Consider the following 24444-nt stretch of genomic DNA (forward strand, 5'->3'; position numbering starts at 1 on the left):
CAGAGGGAGCTCTGTATCCCCCCTTACATATGTGGTGCATTGTATTGTACAGGGGATCAGAAGATCAGATCTTCAAGTCCCCAAGTAAGTGTAAAAAAAAACAAAAAAAACTTTATCTTAAAGGGGAAAAAAAGAAAAATTAAGTAATAATAAAACATAATCGTGAAGGGGTGCATGCACGAAGCTCAAGAGACAGGAAATACCTGATGTGAGCTCCACTCCAGCAGCACAGATAAACCCGTCTCAGCGCTGTTGTCAACGGCTCCACTGTAGCCAAACCGTCTAGTAAGGCTCACTATGACCTGGACAAACAGATCTAAGCCCAGAGGACCGGCAACTCCAGCCCCTCTTAAACTATACCGGAGATCTTCTGCGCCATGCAGCAATCCATCATAGCCGACCAGGCCGCGGCTCCTGCCAGCGAGAGCCTTTCTCTAGCTGGGTCATCCCCGCCCCCTAACCTCCAGCAGCAGCGATCCTCACTGAAACTGACTATTTTTTCCGGAATATTGCACAACTGTTCCGAAATGAGCTATCCCAAGCTGTAGCAGAATTTTCCCGCTAACTACATATGAGTTAGAATAAAGAGTCTCCGACATGGAGACCCGAGTGGATGACATGGCAGACGCTTTATACTCAGACTGCTGGGCTATAGACTCCCATGCTGCTCAATTCGTTAGAACTTAAATTGGAAGAGCTGGGGAATAGATCTCGAAGGGGGAATTTGCAGGTCAGGGGACTGCTGGAGGCCATTGTAGACTTAGAACCAGCTCTTACCATACTTTCCTGCACCCACGTGAAACATGCTGATACCGCACTATTTCAAATTGACAGAGTTTAGATATCCTTGACCCGATTGAGAAATCCAGACCTGCTAAGGGGATGTGATGCTGAAGTTTCACTACCCAGAGGCCAGAGATAGTCCTTATGGCAACTAGGAACCTGTCACCTTTACCGGGCATGCCACCATCCGTTCACCTGTATGCAGATCTAGCACCAATTACATTGCAACGTAGAAGGGATATGCGAGAAGTTACACAAGCTTTACAAAAAGCACAAATCCGATACCGGTGGGGCTTCCCATTTTCACTCAACATTCAAGTGAACAACAGAACCTACACTTCAAATCGCCTAATTAGGGACAAGGTGCCCTACACCGTGCAGGTATTCCAGGAGATTCCTCCTCAGCTCTACCACCTCGACCCCCAAGACCGGTCAGGACCTGGACTTCTGGACCCAGAATCTCTGCTGTACATACTATACCAACTGACCCCTCTACGACCTGAAGATGCCTCCTAAAGGGGACTTGCTTCTGCCATGGCACTTGGATGAATATATCACCCTATATCGGACCTTCTTATTTTTTCAATGTTTTACGCTTTGCCTAGCCTTGCTCTGGCACCACGTTGTTCTCCTAGAGGATTGTAAGGCTCTGTGTTTTTGTTTTTTTCAGGCTTGTTGCTGCCGGCCATCATGCCACCCCCATATTTGAGATTTGGTTGTCGCGAACCTGTGTCGCCCTAGGGGCACTATCTGTTTACATAATCTTCTAAGGATTTTTTGGATCATTGTTACTTGTTTACTTTGTTTCCCCCTTACTATTTGAGCCTTTATATGCAATTTCAAGGTCGCTTATTCATAGTCTACTGTATACTATGTATCTTTCCTACCTATCTACATAACTTGGGAGGTTCTACTCTTATTCTTTTAGCTCTTACCGTTTCAGCATTATGTGTAGAGTACTAAGTCATAATGTTCGGTTTAACTCCCCGCAAAAGAGGAAGAAAGCATTCCTTTCAGACCTTAAGCATAACCCCGACATTATGTGTTTACAGGAATCCTACTTCACACCCACTTCCCATTCCAAATATTTTCATCCTAGGTATACCAATTTTTATTCCTCCACCTTCCCATCCAAGTCTCGGGGAGTGGTCAATTTAATTAGGAATACTTTTCCTTTTCAAGTAACTGAAACTAGACTTGACCCCCAAGGAAGGTTTGTGATCTTAATTGGTCTACTGTATGATGCTACAATGTGGTGTTAATTCATATGCTCCAAATGATGACGCAATTCCATTTTTTGTTTCAATAATTTTTATTGAAGGTTTTCAAAAGAACAAACATGCGATAAATATTGCAAATTACATCCGGGGGTAGTCCCTGTAAATCGAATAGTAACAGATATATACCATATATTGCTACAGGTCAAGAAACAAAATAGGGGAATATAAAAGGAAAAGAAAGGGGAGAAAAGGGAAAGGTAGAAGAATGAGGGTCGAGTATCCTAGAGGCCAAATATACCTAAGAGATCCGAGCCATGGTTGCCATACTTGAAGAAAAGAATTCTTCCTTATCTGAGACCATATAGTGTATTCGATCATTCACAATAATCCAATTCAATTTAGTTTTAACCAAACAAAGAGGAATTACAGGGCGTTTCCAAGATGTAGCTATAGCAATTTTAGCTGCCAGAAAAAGAAAGGTTACAAATTTATGAGCAGCCTTAGACAAGCCAGGGACTGTCATTAAGTAGCGCCTGTGTCTGAGATCGAAAAATCTCAGTCCGGCATGTGGTGAATAGATTGAAAAAATAAATGACCGGGTTTTACTCCTAGTCTATCAAAAAAATGTCCAATTCGATATAAACCCTTGTCCAGCCACCATTGAAACGCTGTCTGCTGCATACCAGGAGCAAAAATAGGGTTAGCAAACAATCGAACTGCAGGTACATGTATAGAACAGAGCCGGAACCTGTGACCCAGCCTATTCCACAGCGCTAAGGAAGAAGAGAAGAGAGGGGTGGACACAATACAGGTGGTCTGTGTTTGGGCTTTAACCATAACAAATGGTTGCAGGAACCCCCGGGGTAGCTGCTTTCTGTTCAATAGAAATCCAACGTGTTATTGCTACCATGGAGTGAGACTAAGGGTGTCAGACGAGCAGCATAATAGTATTTAGTGAGATTCGATAACACCCAGAAGCTTTAGGAGCATATAGAGTGCTTTGTGGGACTCTACAACGTTTAGGACCCCAAACGAAGGACAACCGAAGCCGTTGGAGGTCTTTCAAAAAAAGGGTCAGGGACATCAATCGTTAAAGTGCGGAAATAATATAATATCCTGGGAAGGACTGTCATCTTAACTGCTGCTATCCTGCCACACCAGGAAAGAGGCATAGAAGCCCAGTGTAACGGGTCTGTTTTAATTTTTTGTTTGAGAGGGCGGAAGTTGGTGCGAAAAAGGGTGGTATAGCAAGGTGTGATATGGACTCCTAGATAGATTTTGTGTTCCCTCCATCTTAGCTCAAAGTTCAGTTGTATCAGTTTGGCCATGGAATGTGGAACGCTAATGTTAAAAAACTCAGACTTCTCATGGTTGAGCTTTTAGTCCAAAAATGTTGGAGAAATGGTCTAGAACATGATAAAGATTTAGGAGGGAGGAGGACAATACCAATAAGATATCCGCATACAGCGTGCATTTGTGTCTGACCCCTAACCTCAATTCCCTTAATGTCTTTATTCAGTCTGATCATGTGGGCCAGGGGCTTGATCGCCAATACAAAAAGGATAGGGGAGAGAGGGCACCCGTCTCACTTCCCGAGCTCTGGGTATACGGTCTGAGAAAAAACCCTTGATCATCACCTGGGCAGACTGAGTCGAGTAAAGGCTACTTAAAAGAGTAATAAATTTAACGCCAATCCTCCATTTCCGTAATACAAAAAATAAGTAGTCCCAGGATAGGGAATCGAAGTCTTTATGCAGGTCTAGCGACAGGCACAATGTTCCCGACCTCTGCGATCCATCCCACTGGGAACAAACCAGGGAGATAAGATCAATGATCCGTCTTGTCTGGTCAGCTGCTTGTCTATTTGGTCCAAAACCCACCCGATTTAGGATGAATTTATTGTTCTAGAAAGGCATTAAGTCGGGTGGCCAGAATTTGTGAGTATTTTTATATCAACATTAATCGATTATATTGGTTGATAATTCTGGCAGGAAGAGGGGTCCTTACCAGGTTTGGGGATTACCGAAATGTATGCCTTAAGGGCTTCAGGTCAAGGAGGGCTCCATCTCTCAAATCATTAAACAGAGTGACTGGGGGCAAAAACATCTGCAAATTTTTTATAGTAAAGATTAGAGAACCCATCCGGTCCTGGAGATTTAGCTGATTTCAGGGTTTTAATTGCATCCAAAACTTCTTGAAGCCATATACGGGCCTCCATATTATCTCTGTGAGGGTCCTGCAATACAGGCAAAGAGATATCCTTAAATAATGCCTCGGCTTTATAAATAAATGGAGAGAAGTGTATGACGCTGATTGATCTGCGTCATACACTTCTCTCCACAACGCCCACTTGGTCAAAAAGTAAAATAAGCCTAGTTGTCCATTAAGAAAGTCATTAGCATAAATTTCAAGTAGGTCATAACTCCATCAGAAATGATTGTTTTTCTCAATAAAAAACTGCTGTAATCTACATTACAGCGCCGATCTCATTATGCACAAGATAGGGCACTTATAATGTGGTGACAGAGCCTCTTTAAGCTCTGTCCTGGCTTCTGCAATTTTGGACCGGAAGTCAATTGTATGATCTGCTTTTTGTCGTCCAACTTTAGCTAAATAGGCCGCTTCCTTATCCTTAAGGAGTTGGTCTCTCGCCCTTTTCAAACGTGAAGTGATCTGGATAAGTTTCCCCCTCAGAGTAGCTTTATGGGCTTCCCAATTAATAGCTGGGGAGGTGTCAACTGCACAATTAATTTGAAAATAGTGTTCAATTTCAGAGGTAAGTTCCTGAAATACCTGGGGATTTGTCAGAAGGGATTTTTTTAAGAGCCACAAGGTAGACAGAGGGTTAAGCCAGAAGCAATCCAATGTAAACAACACCAATTCATGATCAGACTATGAAATGGGGTGTTTTTTGGCCCTCAGAAGACTGTTTAAGAGCTGAGACGGAAGGAAGAGATGGTCTATGCGAGAATAAGTTGAATGGGCATGGGAATAATAGGTAAAAGCTCTGGTGGAGAGATTGACAGATCTCCAGGCATCAACAAAATCTTGGGAATGTAAGAGTTTAGCCAATTGCAACCCCTGTTTATGGGGGGGTGAAGGGAGTAGGAGCCCGTGTAAGTTTTATCAAGGAGATGATCCAATGCTACATTGGAGTCTCCACCCAAAAATACCTTACCAAACAAAGGGGAAGTAAATGTCTGAACATTGTAGTAAAAAAGCTTATTTGTCCTTCGTTCGGTGCGTAGTAAAAAATAAATGTAACCTGGGTGTCCTGTAGTGTACCAGTTAAGAGCAAGTACCTGCCCTCATGGTCTGCCACCGTAGCTTGATGTACAAAGGGAAGGTTACGTTTGAAAAAGATGCCCACTCCGCTTTTCTTTTCCGCAGCCACCACTAAATAATACAAAGGATAATGATTATGCATAAATTTAGGACAAGAGCTATTCGAGAAATGCAGTTCTTGTAGAAGCACAAAATCACAATGCAAGGTTTGCCGCCGTTTAGTCTTCGAGTTGAGGCCCTGGACATTGTGAGTAACAAGGTTAAAAGAGGTCCGAAGTTTAGCCATACTCAAACCATTCATACAAAGCAAAATACCCAAGACGCTTGACCTTCAGAAAAAGGGGACAGGAAAGGATGGGCGAGGAACAAAAGTACGAAAGAAAAAACAATAAGCAGAAATCGTTGCGAATAATAGAGTATTTTACAGCACATCACCCAAACGGCCAAGGGGATGTTGAGAGAGCACCACCCAAAGAACAATAGAACAGGGGTGTCCATCAAGATCCCAAGGAGGGCGCGCCCTGCGGGAGGGCCAGCACACGATAACACAATCCAGAGCTAGCTAAGAAACAAAAGCAGTGAACATTCAAATACAAAAGACATTGACCGTGTAGAATGAAACGTAAATAACAGGCAGCAAAGGGAACCAGTATTTGAAGAAAGTTCAGATCACGGGATCTTAGGAGAGGAGTATCAATATGACATAAAGGACCCATAAAATCTGCTATTCCATTTTTTTAATGCCTACATGATGTTTTACTGTCACTACAGTACCAACATTTGATTTGGAGTTGGGATTTTAACTTTGTATTAAATGCCACGCTAGATCGATACTCGACTATCCCTTACCGACGCCCAAAACATCACTTTGCTCTGATACCTAAAGTTATGAACTCCCTATCTATTTATGGTACATGGAGAGAACATAATGGTTGAGGAGGGGTTATACTTCTTTCTCACCAGCCCATTGCTTATACACTCGTATAGATATGATTTTCTTTTCCACAAACTCCCTTTCCTTCCTGGCTTATTCTAGACATGTGACATCTGCTTGGTCTGATCACGATATAGTCCTTGCTGAACTTGATTTCTCCAAAATGGGGACCATGCTCTTCTCATGGAGACTTAACGAATCCCTGTTGTCCAACCTTTCTATTCAGTCACAGATACAGACCGAACTCTCTCAATTCTTTATAGATAATGTTACTCCTGATGTTAATCCTCATATTGTATGGCTTGATCATAAAGCATTTATAAGGTGTAGGATAAAAGCATTAGCTTCGAAGCGTAAAAAAGAACGTTCCCAGGCTCAGACTTCCCTTGTAGCCAAATTTGCCCACTAAAGGCCCTTTTACACTAGGCAATTATCGTGCAGACGAGCATTCATATAACGCTCGTTGCCGATAGCTGCCCTGTTTATACAGGGTAAATTCTTTGAAAAAACGGGACCCCGTAAGGCGCTGCTACTCAAGAGGGATACAGTAGTAGTAATAAATGATACTTTATTGTTGTAGGCTACGCGTTTCAATGCCGCACCGGCATCTTCCTCAGGCCACACACCTGAGGAAGATGCCGGTGCGGCATTGAAACGCGTAGCCTACAACAATAAAGTATCATTTATTACTACTACTGTATCCCTCTTGAGTAGCAGCGCCTTCCGGGGTCCCGTTTTTTCAAAGAATTTACACAGTATCTATTGCGGTGGTCCTTCTGGGCTGACCGGCTGGGATCTCGGCAGCAGCACTCATCCAATACTTATCTACCTACTACACGCTTTTGACCTTTCCACCTGTGGTAAGCCTCCATCTGTCAAACTAAGTTTGTTTTTTCCTGGGCTTACTCACACTATGTGGCGCCGTGCTTTTCTCTTTTATTTCTCTGTTTATACAGGACAATTATCAACAGATGAACGAGCAAACGCTGGATCATCTGCTGGTCGTATAATTTAAAAAAAAACTAAAAGATTATAGTTGTCGGCAGCACATCTCACTGTGTAAACAGGGAGACTCGCTGCTGACATGATAATGGATGGGGACGAGCGATCGGAGTAATGACCGCTCGTCCCCATCCATAGCACCGTGTGACAGGAGCAAGCGAGCGCCTATCAACAATGTCTCGATTGGCGGTCGCTGAATCGGCCTATTGTCGGCCGGTGTAAAAGGCTCTTTAGTGACTGCCAATCAAAGGTGTCCCTCCTTTTTATCTTATTCGTGCTATTAAAGATACCAAACTTCAGATTGATATGTTAACCCACAGTGCAGAAAAGGCCATTCGCTGGACCCAATCTAAATACTACAAATGGGCTAATAAACCAGATAAACTTTTGGCTCCGCAACTAAAGGCTCGACAAAGAGCTGCATGGTTTATACAGTCACGCCCGAGTCAAATTACCGCTAATTCAAATCGTATCCATGCTGCTTTTTCCTCTTTTTACCAATCTCTATATACTAATCCCCCTCCCCTCTGAGACCGCGGTGAGGGACTTTATTGCTGCTGTCAATTTTCCCCAAATGTCCCAAAACGACCTTAATGCACAAAACACTGAGATTACTATTGAAGAAATTTTAATTCACAATTAAAAATGTTAAATTGGGAAAAGCCCCGGGACCGGATGGGTTCACAGTTCACAGCTCTATACTACAAAATAAAATTCTCAACATTTAGCTCCCCCATATCCTGAACTATTGCACAGATTTAATGGGGGGCAAGCCCATGCCTACTGAATTTCTCTCCGCTATGATAACTATTATTCCAAAACCTAGAAGGGATCCCTTGATATGCCAGGTAACTAGGCCGATCTCCCTCCTCAACATAGACCCAAAAATATTTACTTTGATTCTTGCTTGGCAATTGAACAGGTTTCTACCTCAACTAGTTCATACAGACCAAGTGGATTTTATCCCAGATCGAGAAGCACCTGACAATGTTAGGAAAATCCTTAACATCATTCATTCAGCTAACACCACTAAGTCTCAAATGGTCCTCCTTACCCTGGATATTGAAAAGGCGTTTGAGAGCCTTTCTTGGGAATATCTCTTTAAAGTCTTGGATAGCGTGCCCCTTTCTTCAGGCTGTAAAAGCGATCTTCAATAAACCCGAAGCACACCTTAAGTTACCGGCTACCAACTTTCACCCTATACATATTCGGAGAGGCACTAGGCAGGGCTGCCCCCTCTCACCTGCATTGTTCGCACTGGCAATGGAGCCCTTAGCCGCTATGCTCAGACGTAACCCAGATATATCCGGTTTACATATTGGGAACCGGGAACATAAACTGAGTCTCTTTGCTGATGATTTGATCCTCATTCTTACCAAGCCATTGATTTCCCTTACAAATTTGTTGGCGGCCCTTGATTCCTTCTCCGCGTTCTCAGGTCTCAGTATAAATCCGTCCAAGTCCGAGACCCTTTTCTGTAACGTTCCACCTCCTTTACAAAAACTCTTGAAGCTTAATTTTGGTTTTCACACTCAAAAATATTGCCTTCCCTATTTAGGTATATCCCTAACTCCCTTCCTTTAATACCCTGTATAAATGTAACTACCCTCCGTTTAAGGCCATTCGGACTGACCTTGTTAAATGGGCCAAACTGCCACTTTCCTGGGTGAGTAGAATTAATACGATAAAGCAGTCGGGGAAGAGTTACCATTTTTATTTGTTTAGAACCCTTCCCATCCCTCTCCCGACAGGGGATCTACAGGCCCTGCAAAACGATATCTTTAAATTCATATGGAACAATAAATGCCCCAGAATATTGACACGTATTATGTTTCTCCATAAGAGATCTGGTAGTCTCTCAGTCCCCAATCTGTTCAAATACTTCAAGGCAGCTAGAGTGGCCCAACTACTATTGACCCATCTTCCCCCGGCTAGGGTACCTTCTGAGTCTCTTTAGAACTAGCCCAGTTTGATCCATATTCTACGGGAGCACTGATGTGGATGGCTTCACACCTATCAACTACCCTGAAAATCTTCCTCTCCTCTCGTACCATTCGTACCCTATTTTTGTTTTTTATTTCTTCCTTTAATTATTTGTAATTGCGGATTACATCGCTGTCATTTCTTACCAATCTACGTGATGTGAATAGGTACTTGTTTTTTTAATATCATATAGTGCAGGGCTCTCCAGCACGCGGGCCGCATGCGGCCCCTGGGGCTGTCACCGGCCTGCGGGACACAGAGCCGCTAGTATCGGCTCTGCTCCGAGACTCTGGAATTCCCTGACATCGCTGTCCACATATGAACAGCAATGTCTGGGGCTTCCCCAGAGCCGGGGTCCAGTGCAGAGCTCTAGTACAGGTTCTGCTCCGGGACTCTGTGGAAATCCCTGACATCGCTGTCCATATATGGACAGTGTGCAGGGTCTTCACCAGAGCGGAGTCCCGGGCAGAGCGCTAGTATAGGCTCTGCTCTGGGACTCTGTGGAATTCCCTGACATCACTGTCCATACATCAACAATGTCAGGGGCTTCCCCAGAGCAGGAGTCCCAGTGATGTCAGGACCACAGCTGGAGTCCCAGGAAGAGCCTACTAGCGCTTTGCCTGGGACTCCAGCTCTGGGGTTGCCCTGACATCTCTGTCCATATGTGGTCAGTGATTTCAGGAGCAGAGCTGAAATCCCAGGCAGAGTGCTAGAAGCGGCTCTGCTCCGGGACTCCAGCTCTGGGCAAGCCCCTGACATCACTGTGGCAGCATCTGCGGAGGGCACTGTGGCAGCATCTGCGGAGGGCACTGTGGCAGCATCCGCAGAAGGCCAAACGCTGCCAACTGAACCGCCGGACACGTAGGCTGGGTTCACACGACCTATTTTCAGGCGTAAACGAGGCGTATTAATACGTCGGCAAACATCTGCCCATTCATTTGAATGGGTTTGCCGACGTACTGTGCCGACGACCTGTAATTTACGCGTCGTCGTTTGACAGCTGTCAAAAGACGCGTAAAATTACAGCCTCGTCAAGAGAAGTGCAGGACACTTCTTGGGACGTTTTTGGAGCCGTTTTCTCATAGACTCTATTGAAAACAGCTCCAAAAACGGCCGAGAAAACGGCGCAAAAAACGCAGTGAAAAACGTTAGTTGCTCAAAAAACGTCTGAAAATCAGGTGCAGTTTTCCCTTGAAAACAGCTCCGTATTTTCAGACGTTTTTGGGTCAGCGTGTGAACATACCCTTAAACTGGAAAACTGGATTGTTGAAATAAGCACGTGGAGAAATATCTCAAATTTTAAACCTAGCGGTATTCTTGTAGTAATGTAGTAGTAGTATTATTATAGAAATATAGTGTTATAGTAGTTCAAATAAGTAATTTATTAACAATAATTTTGTATTGTATCAAATTTGAACGTAATGCGGCCCGTCAACTCCCCATTTTTTTCTATATGCGGCCCACTTACCCTGCCGAGTTTGAGACCCCTGATACAGTGTATGCTTGTTTTTACAATAGCATTGCTACTTGTTGATGTGTATTCTTCTAAATTTTTTCTATTTTGTCAAAATATAAAGATTTGATAAAGAGAACCTCCAATTGGCTGATTTTAAAACATCAAGCTGAAAAACAGCGCCAAGATCAGCTTGCATTTTAAAATTAGTGCCCAAGATCAGCCTGGAAGATTAGCGGATTTTGAAGGCAGATTCATCACCTGATCAGCTTAATAAAAAATTAAAAAAAGCAAACTGTTAACATTAACTGTTTACTCACCTAAATGAGGAAATTAAGCTCACTCAAGGTTTAGGCTACATGCTGTCCATATAAGGGGAAGAGGGTGCGAGAACCGAGACAGCGGCAGACACAAAAAGACGTGCTACAGCTTCTAATAAGTGTTATAACGCGCCCCAGTTCTGGATTCTGTTATGAATCTCTGTATGATGTCCTCCATGTTGCTGTTTCTGAGGGTGTGCTACAAAGTGATAGGGAAGTATGATCTTTTCCCTATGTATGTGTACAATGTATGGCAGACATGATAGCAGTTAAGCTCCACTAACGGGCTCAGGCAAAACGAGGCGCGACGACAGCTAAAACAAAATTACAGGATACAAGTCCACATTTTTAGATCAGCAAATTCTGAAAGGTGTGGTACACTTTACATTTTTAGGCACTGAAAATAGTGTAAATAGTAATGGCTCACAAAGTGCTTTGACTTTCTGATATATCTCATGTTAATGTTCGGTCTCAAGAACTTGGGAAGTTGGCAGACTACATCTGCAGTATTCTAGTGCACTGATCAGCCATAACATCAATACCACCTTGCTAATATTGTGTAGTTGTGACTCATCCCGACCAATCTTTTTGAGGCAAAGATTCAGCGAGCATTCTGAAGGTGTCGTGTTATCTTAGCAGTTAAGCTCCGAGGAGGTGGGGCCTCCATGGACCAGACTTACTTTTCCAACACATCTCACAGATGCTCGATCAGATTAAGATCTGGGGAATTTGAAGGCTAAGTCAACACCTTGATCTTTTTGCTATGTTCCTTGAACCATTCCTTAGCAAATATTGCAGTGTGGCATTGTGCATTAACCAGCTGAAAGAGGCCCCTGCCATTAGGATATAAGGGAATACGGTTGCCATGAAGAAGTGTAGTCTGCGATAAAGTTTAGGTAGGTGGTACTTGTCAAAGTAGCATCCACATGATTGTCAGGACCAATGTTTCCTAGCTTAACATTTCCAGGATCATTACACTGCCGTCTCCTGGCTTGCCTTTGCCTATAGTGCATCCTGGTGCCACCTCTTCCCTGGTAAGCAATGCACACACACAGCCATCCACTTTATGTAAAATACTATGTGATTTATAATACCGGACCACCTACTTCTAATGCTCCATGGTCCAGTTCTGATGCTCACACGCTCAATTAAGGCACTTTTAGTGGTGGACCGGAATAAGCATGTTCACTTTAACAGTTTGTGGCTTTTGAGCCACATACTGCGGTGCACTGTGTTCTGCCACTTATCTATCAAAGCCAACATTACCTTTTTCAGCAATTTGTGCCACAGCAGCTCTTCTGTGGAATAGAACCAGAGAGGCTAGTCTCTGCTCCCCATGCGCATCAGTGAGTCTTGGGCCCCCATGACATTGTTTCCATTTCATCGGTTATCCTTCCTTGGACCACTTTTGGTAGGTGCTAATCACGGTCTACCGGGAATACCTCACAAGACCTGCCGTTTTTAGAGATTCTCTGACCCAATTGTCTACTCAACACAATTTGACCCTTGTGAAAATTGCTTAGATCCTTATACTTGCCCTATTTTCTGCTTCTACCACATAAACCTCAAGAACTGTCTTTTCACATACTGCCTTATATATCCCACACCTTGACAGGTGCCATTGTGACCAGATAATCAATGTTATTCACTTTACCTGTCAATAGTTTTAATGTTATGGCTATTTGGTGTGTATATAAGCTGTTTGTGTCATCCCCTTATAGCAGACTGTACAGATGGAGATTTTTAAGAAAATACTTATTGAAAACATGTACTATAAAAATTTGACAAATGGTAACATTTATGTGTGTAGTTTTCTTGATTTTAGTTTATATTTGTCAGCTCGGTACATATCTGAGCTAGTGACCTAGAAATCAGGTTTTGTTTTTTTTGTTGTGTTTTTTTCCCTTAACAGTGAACAATAGTTCTGTATTTCTTTATCATTTCAGCGGAAGACTCATTCCTATCCGCTATTATTAACTATACCAATAGTTCAACGGTGCACTTCAAACTATCACCAACATATGCATTGTATATGACCTGCCGGTATGTATTGTCTCATCAGTACAGACCAGACTTCATTCCTGCTGAACGTACTCACAAAGTTATTGCCGTTGTGAACAAGATGGTTAGCATGATGGAAAGTGTTATACAGGTGGGTAACTTAAGTCATTCATTTTCTTTATTTTAAAAGGGCTGCAAATGCTCAGCTGCCCACACTTTACAAAACATATTATTCACAAGCTCTTATACATTATATTGACAATAAGTCTGTGTGTGCGCGTGCGCGCATTATCTTTTCTCTATCACCATAAAGAAAAACTCTGGGCAAAAAACTGAAACACTGATATGACTAATGAAAGTCATCAGTGAAAGGACACTGCACAATACAGGAATTTTGTACCTTCCTGCTTGTTGAATTCCCCCCCCCCCCCCCCCCCTCCGTACCAATATTTTCAAGTGATTTGTAGATATTATTCAATGATTTACCAGTGCGAAAACATGTCTTAAGACCTGAGAGCAGCATTTGCATGTAAACATCTTGGGTGTTAGAGCAAAATGTATGGATGGGTGTGTAAAATAAATATATATATGTATATATTTCGCCATTATGTGTAATATGGAGACCGAATGAATCACAATGTCTTGTTTTAATGGTTTCTTTCGGTGTAGGTTTTCAATCATTTTATTTTCTCAAAATCATTTTATCATAAAAATGTGCCAAAGAAAACAAAAGCCACAAATACCCTATTACCAAAATGCCTAAGGCTTTATCACGGCTGGTTTTCACGGCTGATTTGCGCGGCTGATTTGCACTCGTGCGGGACCTGTTTTCACAGATCCCTCATAGACTTGTTAGAAACTAATTAGTAGGCTAATAGGGGGTTTTAGGGAAAGCAAACCAAACCTGGAGGACACTTTTTAGGGGAAAAAAAATTCCTGGCCAACCCGTTCAAAGGCTATGTACACTTCTTTTTTTTTTTTTTTTTTTTTTAAAAGTTTAGTCTGTGTTTGGTGATACTTTATAAATACTTTTTATTAAAAAAAAATTACTTATTGAGATGCAGCTGCTCTATATTCTCTATACAGAGCAGCTGTATCTAGCGCTATTCACTGAACCTGTCAGTCCCACGGACCTGAAGAGGTCAGTGACAGCAGGCCCTGTAGAGAATACAGAGCAGCTCTATCTCAAAAAGTAAAATACATTTTTAATAAAAAAACAAAAATGTAAAGGCCATGTACGCCTTTGAAAAGGATTTTTTATTTTTTTTACTAGACTGGTCAATCAGTATGTTTGGTGCAACTTTATAATTCGTTTTTATTTCAAATCAATTTATACTTTTTGAGATACAGCGATTCTGTATACAGAGCAGCTGTATGTATCGTTTGTGAAATCCAGAAACACGCAGGATCCATCGGTTATCCATCACATCTAAGTTCATAATTTAGATATGACCGATTAGAGGTGGATCCTGCGTGTCAAGACACGCAGGACCCACTGACGCTGAACCAGTCAGGTCCGCGGGCCTTACGGATTCAGGTCTTGGAGAACGATACAGCTGCTCTGTATATAGGATACAGAGCAGCTGTACCTCAAAAAGTAAAAGCAACATTTATTTTTAATAAAAACTAATTATGAAGTTGCACCAAATGTAGATTGACCATTTTGTTTAAAAAAAAAAAAAATTAAAAAAATTCCTTTCAAAGGTGTACATAGCCTTTAAAATACAATAAATGGCTGCAAAGGGAAGGGGTTAAAGGGAACTGGTCTGTTCCCCTGATGTGTCTGTTTTATTTAGTAACTGCATGCATTTTCCATAAAATACTGTAGCATCTTTTTGTAGAAGTCTGCATTGTGCCAATCCCGAGTTTTTTCCTCCTGAAAAATGTATGAATAAATTGGCAACTGCGCGTTATCACTCCACTTGTCAATGGGACGCGTGCCTATACAGCCAGGGCTACACCTAGACTTTTTGTAGCGCTACTTCCTGATTTGATTTTAGCTATTGAGCTAAAACTGAAGTCCAAATGAAAACATTGAGTTGAATGCAATCTTGGACTACAGCTGTCACTCAATAGTTAAGCTCTTAGAGTTAAGCCTATTTTAGGCCTTGCAAATTTATTTTGTTTTTCCATAGTCACATTCAAAGAGCAATATCTTTTCTATTTTTCCGCCAACATAGCTGTATGAGGAGTTCCTGCAGGATGAGTTGTATTTTTCAATGGCACCATATTGGTGCACGTAATTTTTTGATTAACTTTTTTGGGGGGAATGGGGAAAAAGCAGTTATTCTGCCATTGTTCTATGCGTGTTAAATTTATGCCATTCGTTGTGCTGCGTGAATAACCTTCTACATTTCATCTATGGGACAGTACAATTACAACGATACAAAATATGTATTTTTTTTTAATGTTTTACGACTTTTGCACAATAAAAACACTTGCACTAAAATATTTTGTTTTTGCATCGTCTCACTCCAAAAGCCATAACTTTTGTATGTAGCCACACCTGTTAATTTTACTGCAGCAGTGAAGTAGTGTACTTGCACGTGATCGCTGCAGCCAATCGCTGACCTAAGTATTGATGCTAGCAATAGCGGCACAAGACAGCTGAGGCCAGTGATTGGTAAACAGAGACTGGCGGAGATTGAACAGTGTTTGTTTTTTTTAATACACTTTCCTGCTCTTGTTACAGTTTTTTAGGTCCCCTTTAATACAAGGGGATAGCCTGTTCAGGATCTCTTGGCCAGGGGGGCAAGCGGCTGCTAAAGATCTTTTGTTCTGATGGACCTGTTCTGTCCCTCATTACACAGACAACCCATTGATTTTAATGGGTGCTGTGTAATGCTTAACTCCTTAGATGTACGCCATCACAATATGGTGCAGTCTCAGGAGCTGAGCCCACACATTTAACGGCGGGTGCCAGCTGCTTGCGATAACTCTGGTCATGGCCGTTTAACCCATCAGATGCCCTGGTCAATAGCAATAAAGAAACTGCAATACATAAGTATTGCCGTGTAATGTATAAGCGATCCAAAGATCAATTGTTTAAGTCCCCTTGGAGACTATAGAAAAAAGTGGAAAGAAAAAAAAAGGATTGGGGCTCATTGAGACGAGCATGTATCACGTTCGTGTGACGACCGTTAAAACAACGGCTGTCACACGGACTCATGTAATTTAATGGGGCCGTTCACACGAGCGTTGTTTCAAAGGCGCGTGTGAAGGGTCCATGAAAAAAAATAGGACATGTCCTATTTTACTGCGTGTCACGCATCCCTCCATAGACTCTAGTCTATGGGGCATGTTACAACGCGTCCCACACGGGTGCACCTCGGACGTGAAAATCTTCTGGGTTTTTTTATGTCCGAGGTTGCTGACGCTCGACTGAATGTAGCCTTCTAGTTTTAATAAAAATAATTGTATTTTCATTTTTTATTTTTTTTAAAACTTTTTTACCATTTTCCACAATAAATAATGTAAGCATTAAAAAAAAAAACTTTAATTGGTATTGTCGCGTTCGTAAAAGTTTGAACTAGTAAAATGTCACTATAGTTAACCTGCCAAGTGAACGCTGTAGGAAAAAAGTCACAATGTGAGCATTGTTGTTTGGTTACCTCACTTCCCCCAAAATTGAATAGAAAGTGATAAAAAAAAATGACTGAAAAAAAAAGTTATGTCTCTCGAATCTGGCAAAACAAAACATTATTTATAAATTTATTTTTTTACGTTTTTTTTCTTTGTTTATCCTCTCCCACACCACAACGTAATTGTACGTCCTGGCGAGGGGTTACTTCACATACCAGGATGTACAGTTACTGGACTGTTCTCGGGAAGCACTGTCCTAACGGACAGTGTCCAGGAACCGGGGGGTCAGCTGTTCCCGACAGCTTACACTCCCCTGTTGTTGGCCAGCGGTGAAACGCCGGTAATTTCGCCAATTATCCTCTTCAATACAGTGATCGCAGCATTTAAGGGGTATTGTATCAGTTTGGCACCCCCCACGATGCGATCGTGGGGGATGCTGTTTGCCGGTGGTTGTCGTGCAACCGGAGGCCTGAGAATGGCCTGAGAAAGACCAGCCTCCAGCTGGTCCTGATAGGCTTCCAATCAGCGTCACTGTCAGACTGACCGTTATAATATATTACACTACATAGGTGGTGTAATGTATTATAGTTGAGATCAGTGTTGCAGGTCTTCAAGTAAGCTGTTGGGACAGAAAAAAAAAAGTTCATAAAAATGTGGTATAAAAGTGTAAAAATAAGTTAATAGTTAAAACTTTTTTTTCCTTTAAGTATTTTATTAAAGTGTAGCTAAACGTTCGACAAACTTCTGACATGTTATAGTGACATGTCAGACGTTTGTGCTCGGACCCCCACCAATACAGAGACGCCCACCATTCGCAAGAACGAAGCAGCTGAAGAGTTCGTGTGAGGGCTCATCTGCTTAGTTTCTGTTCAGCTTTTTCTGGAAATAAATGTATCGGAGTACGGACTCATTAGAAAGTCTATGAGCCCGTACTCCGACACATCGGCTTTCCGGAAAAAGCCAAACAGAAACGAAGCAACTGAGCGCTCACACGAACGCTGCTTGCCAAAAAATTTAATAAAAAGTGATCAAATAACCACATGTACACTAAAATGGTACCAATGAAAACTACAGATTGTTCCACAACAAATAAGCCCTCACACTGCTCCGGTGGAGAGAAAAATAAAATAAAAAGCTCTCTGAATATAGAGACACATTGTGCAGAGCGTTTCGAAAGTGGATAAGATTGGGCACCATTTATCATTGCGACTCGGGCCACACATCTGCAGATTATTATTTATTTACCCTCATGCCCAGAAGTACTCCGCACAGCTTACATATGCCTCCACATTATAAACTGAAATACCAGTAAAACCCCAAACAGAACTACCACCAAGCTAAATCTGCGCTCCAAAAGCCAAATGACGCTCCCTCTCTTCTGAACCCTACAGCATGCCCAAACAGCAGCTTACGTCCACATACATTTAATCGCCATACCCGGGAGAACCTGCTTAATATTTTATGAGGTATTTGTCTTCAGTGGCACAAACTTGACATAACATAGTGTGCACTAAAAAGGCAGATCAGTGGAAAATTGCAATTTTAATTTTGCACCATCTGTTGTGCATTAATTTAGAATGAAAAATAAAAACACTCAAAATGCTCACTACACACCTTAAAATGCCTTAAGGGGTGTAGTTTCCTAAATAAAGGTCAGCACTTGCGGGTTTGTGTTACTATTTGACCTCAGAGCCCTGCAATTGTGGGCCAATGCTGTAAAAATCACCAAAATAGGCCTCAAATGCGCATGGTGCTCGTCACTTCTGAGGCCTGCCATATGTCCAGGGAAATGATAAATGCCTTGTGGGGTGTAGTTTCTAAAATGGGGTGACTTCTTGGGGGCTTCCACTGTCCTCCGGTGTTTTGCAAATGTGACATAGCACCTAAAATACCAATCCAGCAAAATCTGCATGCCAAATGGCGCTCCTGCCTTTGAGCCCTGCAGTGTGTCCAAACAGCTGTTGATGACCACATGTGGGGTATTGCCGTACTCAGGAGAAATTGTTTTACAAATGTTGTATAGCTTTTTCTCCTTTATCCCTCGTGAAAATGAATAAATACAACATTTTATGGGAAAAGAATGTTAGTAGTTTTCATGGCCTAATTCTAATAAATTCTGCTGAAGACCTGTGGGGTCTAAATGCTCACTATACCACCAGATAGATTCCTTAAGGGATGTAAATTCCCAAACGGGGTCACTTTTGGAATGTTTCCACTATTTTGATCCCTCAGGGGCTTTGCAAATGCGACATGGCACCCGAAAACCTTTCCAGCAAAACTTGAGCTCTAGAAGCCAAATTGTGCGCCTTCCCTTCTGAGCCCTGCCGTGTGTCCAAACAGCAGTTTATTTTCAAATATGGGGTTTTGCTGTAATTAGCAGAATTTTATCATTTTTTTAAACGGGCTACTTTTTCTCTTTTATGCCTTGTAAATATTTATAATTTCTAAGTTTTATTGGAAAAAAAATTATTTTCTCAGCTTAAATCCACTAAATTCGGCAAAAAATCCTGTGGGGTCATAATGCTCACTATTCCCCTCTCTAAATTCCTTGAGGGGTGTAGTTTGCCAAATGATGTATTTTGGGTGGCGTTTCCACTATTTTGGCCCCACGAGACCTCTTCAAACCTGACATGGTGCCTAAATATATTCTAATGAAAATGAAGCCCCAAAATCCACTAGGTGGTCTTTTGCTTCTAAGCCGGTGTTTGTTCATAAGCACGCTGTGGCCCCATGTGGGATATTTCTAAAAACTGCAGAAGCTGGGCAATAAATATTGAGTTGCATTTCTTTGGAAAAGCCTTCTGTATTACAGAAAATAATGGATTAAAATGGATTTTCTAAAAACAAAAAGGAAATCTATATTTGCTATCTCCGTAATTATATTGACCCGCAGAATAAAATTAACATTATGTAGTTAGTACGGTTGAAAAGACACATGTCCATCAAGTTCAACTAAGGGATGGGAAAAAGGGAAGGGACAAAATAAAAATTCTACACATTGACATTGGAGCTTATATTCTGCAGTTTTAATTTTTATTTTTACACCATACAACGATCACCATAAATAATGTTATATATTTATTCAGATTGTTACGGTCGTGGCGATACCGAATATGTCTTATTTTATGTTTTGGGATTTCTATTTTCAAAAGTTTATTTATTGTAAAAAAAAAATTGTATCTTTTTTATTTTTACATTTATTTAACATTAATTTTGTTTTTGACATTGATTTAACTTTTTTTTTAATCCCATAAGGCGATTTTTATTTTTGAACTAACGTACTGGCATATATCTATATGCCAGTACATTAGCCTGTGTACTGATAGTACACAGGCAGTTGTTAGGGCATACCTCAGTGTGCCCTAACAGGAAATCCGTTCAGACAGCCCTGAGGTCCTTCAATGGACCCTGGGCTGTCCGGCCATACAAGTTATGGGCTTTGATTGCGTAACCGGGATTTTCTGTGACACGATCAAAGGGCAGTCCCCCCTTCTCATTTACTTATAACGCCGCGATTAGCTTTGATCACGGCATTCAAGGGGTTAACGGCGGAGAGCAGAGGTTTCTCTTCTCTCTGCTATTAGAGCGGGGCTGCGGCTGAGTATTAGTCATTATCCCGATCGTGCACCGACGCTGGCTGTCACGCGGGACGAGAATGCGCGTCTTCATTCGTGAAGTACCCGCCGCTCAGAACGAGCATTCTCGTCCTGTGTTGGCAACCAGTTAAACTACAATTCGTCCCGCAACAAAAAGCTATGTTGACGTAAAAATTAAAAAGGTTATGGCTCCTGGACTGCGATGATGGGAAAAAATTTAAATAGAAGATTGGCTTCAAGGGGTTAATTAAGTGCGTGTTTTGCGGTTTCCCCACTTAGGGCTCATTCAGCTGAGCGTTTTCCTCATCCATCTGCTGCCCGTTGAAATAACGGACAGCCCACGGACCCATTAATTTCAGTGGGGGCTATTCAGACATGCGTGATTTTTCACGCAGCGTGTGTCCGTTGCGTGAAACTTACTTCATGTCCTATATTGGTCCGTTTTTTCAGACCTTGTCACCCATTGAAGTCTATGGGTGCAAGAAAAACACGGATAGCACAAGGACGACATCCGTGTGCCTTACATGTTTCACACAGCCGTTGTTAAAGAAATGCAGAGATATTAATAAAAATAAATAAATTTGTTTGCTTGTTGTGGATAATCATGGACGTGAAAAACTGATGCCACACGTAAAGAACACTGATGCCACACCGACATGAATTGCAGGAAATACTGTCCGTTTTTTGTGCACACAAATTGGGCACACTCCTGTGAATGTAGCCTTACTGCTATTTTTTCTCCACAGCTGATCCGGGGGAACACTTTGTGATCAGATTATTATTAATAGACACTACTCACTTTCAGGGATTCTTCAAAGCAAGACAACCTCTTCATAATAAAGCACAAATGAATTTTCATTCAATAGTATTGTGGATAAATAAGGTTTAGTACAGGAATAACGTTTGCCTTCTGTGCGCATTGAATGTCTTCTTTAGCTATAAAATGTTTAAAGGGAATGTGTCGCTAGAAAAATATATATATATATTTTTTTGTTAAACTGTTAGTATATAAATCATTACACATTGTTCTCATTTTTTTAATTTTTTCACAAGTCAGGAAATATTATAAATTAGATTCTAATTTATAACATTTCCATGTGCTGGTCACTAGAGGGAGCAATTCCCAAAATTGCAGCATTGGCATGTGGTAAAGCAACCTCGTTGCTTTATGCTGCAAAATTGGAGAAGACACACTCGCTCTAGTGTCCTCAAACAATCCCCCCTCCTTTCTCCTGGCTAGTGCCAGGAAAAAGGAGGGGGTTGAATGTTCAAACCTCCTACACTGTGTGCCGCCAATTTTTGAGCGAATGCACAGTGTAGGAGGATTAGATACAGTGGTGATCACACAGTATAACACGAACATACACACAAACATAACTTACCTGCTCCTGTCGCTGCCTCTGCTCCCTCCGCTCCTAGTCCTTGCTTCTGAACATATGGACGGAAGCCGCGACCGGAAGTAGTCCTCTTACTGTCTGGCCGCGGCTTCCGGTCCACATGAAAATGGCGCCGGATGTCGTTCTGCCGAAGACCTTCCTTATGGACTGTGTGGGAGCTTCGCATGCGTACGCTATAGTGAATGGAACGGCTCCCGTTCGCATTCTCTATGGGGATGTATGTGGCGTATTCCAGCTCTGTATGTGTCATTAATCGACACATACCGAGATGAAAAAAAAAATTGCAGCCCCCATAGATAAGTAAAAGAAAGAAAAATGTACAACACAAATAAATAAAAATTATTTTAATGACCTACTAAAATCAATAACATAAAAAAAAAAAAATTCCTGACACCTTCCCTTTAACAATCATGTTGCTTACAGTGCTGTTAGTAGTGAAATATCTACTAAAATTAAAAAAGGAATAAAAAATATAATATTTGATTCATCTATATTTCTTCATATTCTATTCTTACTACTTTTCTAGAATATGAAGTGTCAAATTCTCCTAGTTATACAGTAATACTCTGCTTCAGATTATGTGTTCACAGATAAAACTGGACTTTTTACGATCTCTGAATCTTCCAAAATACAGTATATATTTGTAACCGTTACTAGTTTAATCTCCGTTCACATTGTAATCATGCCTTCTGTTCATAATGGAGACAACGACGCTGTGCCGGATGCATAATACAATGGCTTCGAACAGTATTGACTACTAATGAGAATTGTCTGGGTTTTCTTGAGATTTTCATAATTTTTACCAGAAGAATAGTTCTGCAGACCAAGGTTTTTTTTTTTTGCTGAAAACCTTAGCGTGTGAACAGAGTCTAACCTGATGGAAATTCTGATGTTTTGCCTTCTGAGCTGTAAATATTAGGGCTCATTCAGACGAACGTGAATAACGTCTGTGTGCTGCGCAGGTAAATTAACGCGCAGCACACGGACCCATTGATTTCAATGGGGCCGTTCACACATGCAGGAATTTTCACGCAGCTTGTGTCCCTTGCGTAAAACTCACTGCATGTCCTTTATTGGTGCGTTTTTCACGCTCCTATCGCCCATTGAAGTAAATTGGTGCGTTTTTCACGCTCCCATCGCCCATTGAAGTAAATTGGTGCATGAAAATCACGCACCGCACATGGATGCACATCCGTGTGTGGTGTGTGATTTACGCATCAATTCAATTAAAAATAATAATAAAAAAAAAAGATGTGCTTGAATAACGCATGCCACTCGCAGGCACACTGATGCATAACGGACCAGATTCACGCACGTTTTTCACGTGCGTGAATCTGATACGCTCGTGTGAACGTAGACTAAATATCTGGTCTGCAATATTTGTTTACAAGTTTCTTTCTCTGTTTTGCTTGATCTCCTCATCTGTGTTTTTTTTTACCAGGAAGTAGACCAGGGGGACCAGGTAGGCTATGTCAATGGGAGGCATTCCCAACTATTTCAGCTTAGCTTGGTCTCATACTGCTTCATATAGGAGTACAATATTCTCCTTTTAAATTGCTGAACAGAACAGTACATAACACTCATTCAGCGACTGGGCTTTTGCTGTACTAATTATTATTATTTTTGTTTTTATAAATTGGCATTCCATAATACTCTGCGTAATTCACTTTGATGTGGATATAATTCAAACCGTTCTTTACTTTTTATACTTGAGTCGTTTTACCTGGCCCAGCATTCTTTTGTTTGAGAAATTTGACAAACCAGTACCAAATATTTGTGGCTCAGTAATTTGCAGCTAAGAGTTGCGGGTATTGGTTGCCTAAGCAAGACATGTGCTCTAGTTGATCAATAATCTGTTATTAGCGCCCGCCTGATTTTAACAGAAGGCTTGTGTTCATTTTACATTGTTACACATTCACACGTAAAGATGAAGATAGAAATGCAAAACGAATACTTTCTGTTAACTAGCACATGTAGTGGTACTGGTCGGTCTTTGGTAACCTTTCTCTTAGCCTAACCGTTCACTAACTTTTACCTATGTTCACACATTGCGGTTATGGTGCGGTTGAGAACCACATCAAAAGAGTTAAAAACTGCATGTGAAAACCGCTAACGTTGTGCCGCAAATTGCTCTGGTTTTGCAATGTGGTAACTGCCCGCAGTTTTGCATGTGGCACACTTTTCAACCTGTGAACGTACCCTTAGTATTGTCTTTGGTAAATATAGTTGACTTGTTTTTTCTTCTTCTATGCAGAAGCAAAAAAATATTGCTGGAGCACTAGCATTCTGGATGGCAAATGCATCGGAGTTGCTCAACTTTTTAAAGCAAGACCGAGATCTCAGTCGAATCACATTAGATGCTCAAGATGTTTTGGCACACTTGGTTCAGATGGCATTCAAGTAAGAATTTTTTTGCTTTATATTCCATGTACGGGTATCTGTGAGTAAAGTAACATTTGTTATGGAATTTTCCAATGGTTTAGCTCGCAAATTTTTTATATTCTAAAGCAGTATCTCTGGAATCCTCAATTCCCTGGCTCATTCTTATTGCAGGTAACATAATGGGGTTTATTCACACATTGTGGTTATAGCGCTTTTTTTGTGCAGCATTTGCAAAATCGTGTTAACCGCGATATGACCACAACGTGTGAATGAATACTTAGTAGATTGTAGTAAAGCAGGTGTCTGACTGCATTTCCCTCATTATTTCCAACAACTCCTATCAACCCATGGCTCCACGTTGGCTTCTTTCCTCTGGCCTTAGAAAACTTCTGAGACAATTTTATTCTAAATACATTTTACGAAAACCGTTTTTATTGAAGACCATGCCCACTTTTTGCATCACTTTCCAAATGTGGCAAGTGACGAGGACAGTTTCAAATTTCACT

At 41.4% G+C, this 24444-nt stretch overlaps 1 protein-coding gene across 26 annotated transcripts in view; it reads left to right on the forward strand.

The window, feature by feature from the left end:
- Positions 1-24444, forward strand: part of AFDN (afadin, adherens junction formation factor) — a 529325-nt gene that overhangs the window by 274849 nt on the left and 230032 nt on the right. For 19 of the 26 annotated variants that reach the window (XM_075862614.1, XM_075862630.1, XM_075862615.1 and 16 more), the window contains 3 exons: positions 12927-13132; positions 22998-23018; positions 23811-23956. In XM_075862614.1, coding sequence (XP_075718729.1) covers positions 12927-13132; positions 22998-23018; positions 23811-23956 — 373 coding nt within the window. The remainder of the gene's footprint in view (positions 1-12926; positions 13133-22997; positions 23019-23810; positions 23957-24444) is intronic. The other 7 variants (XM_075862617.1, XM_075862641.1, XM_075862629.1 and 4 more) reach the window with 1 other exon arrangement.

This window comes from Rhinoderma darwinii, chromosome 4 (assembly GCF_050947455.1).
Source record: "Rhinoderma darwinii isolate aRhiDar2 chromosome 4, aRhiDar2.hap1, whole genome shotgun sequence".
Classification (NCBI taxonomy): domain Eukaryota; kingdom Metazoa; phylum Chordata; class Amphibia; order Anura; family Rhinodermatidae; genus Rhinoderma; species Rhinoderma darwinii.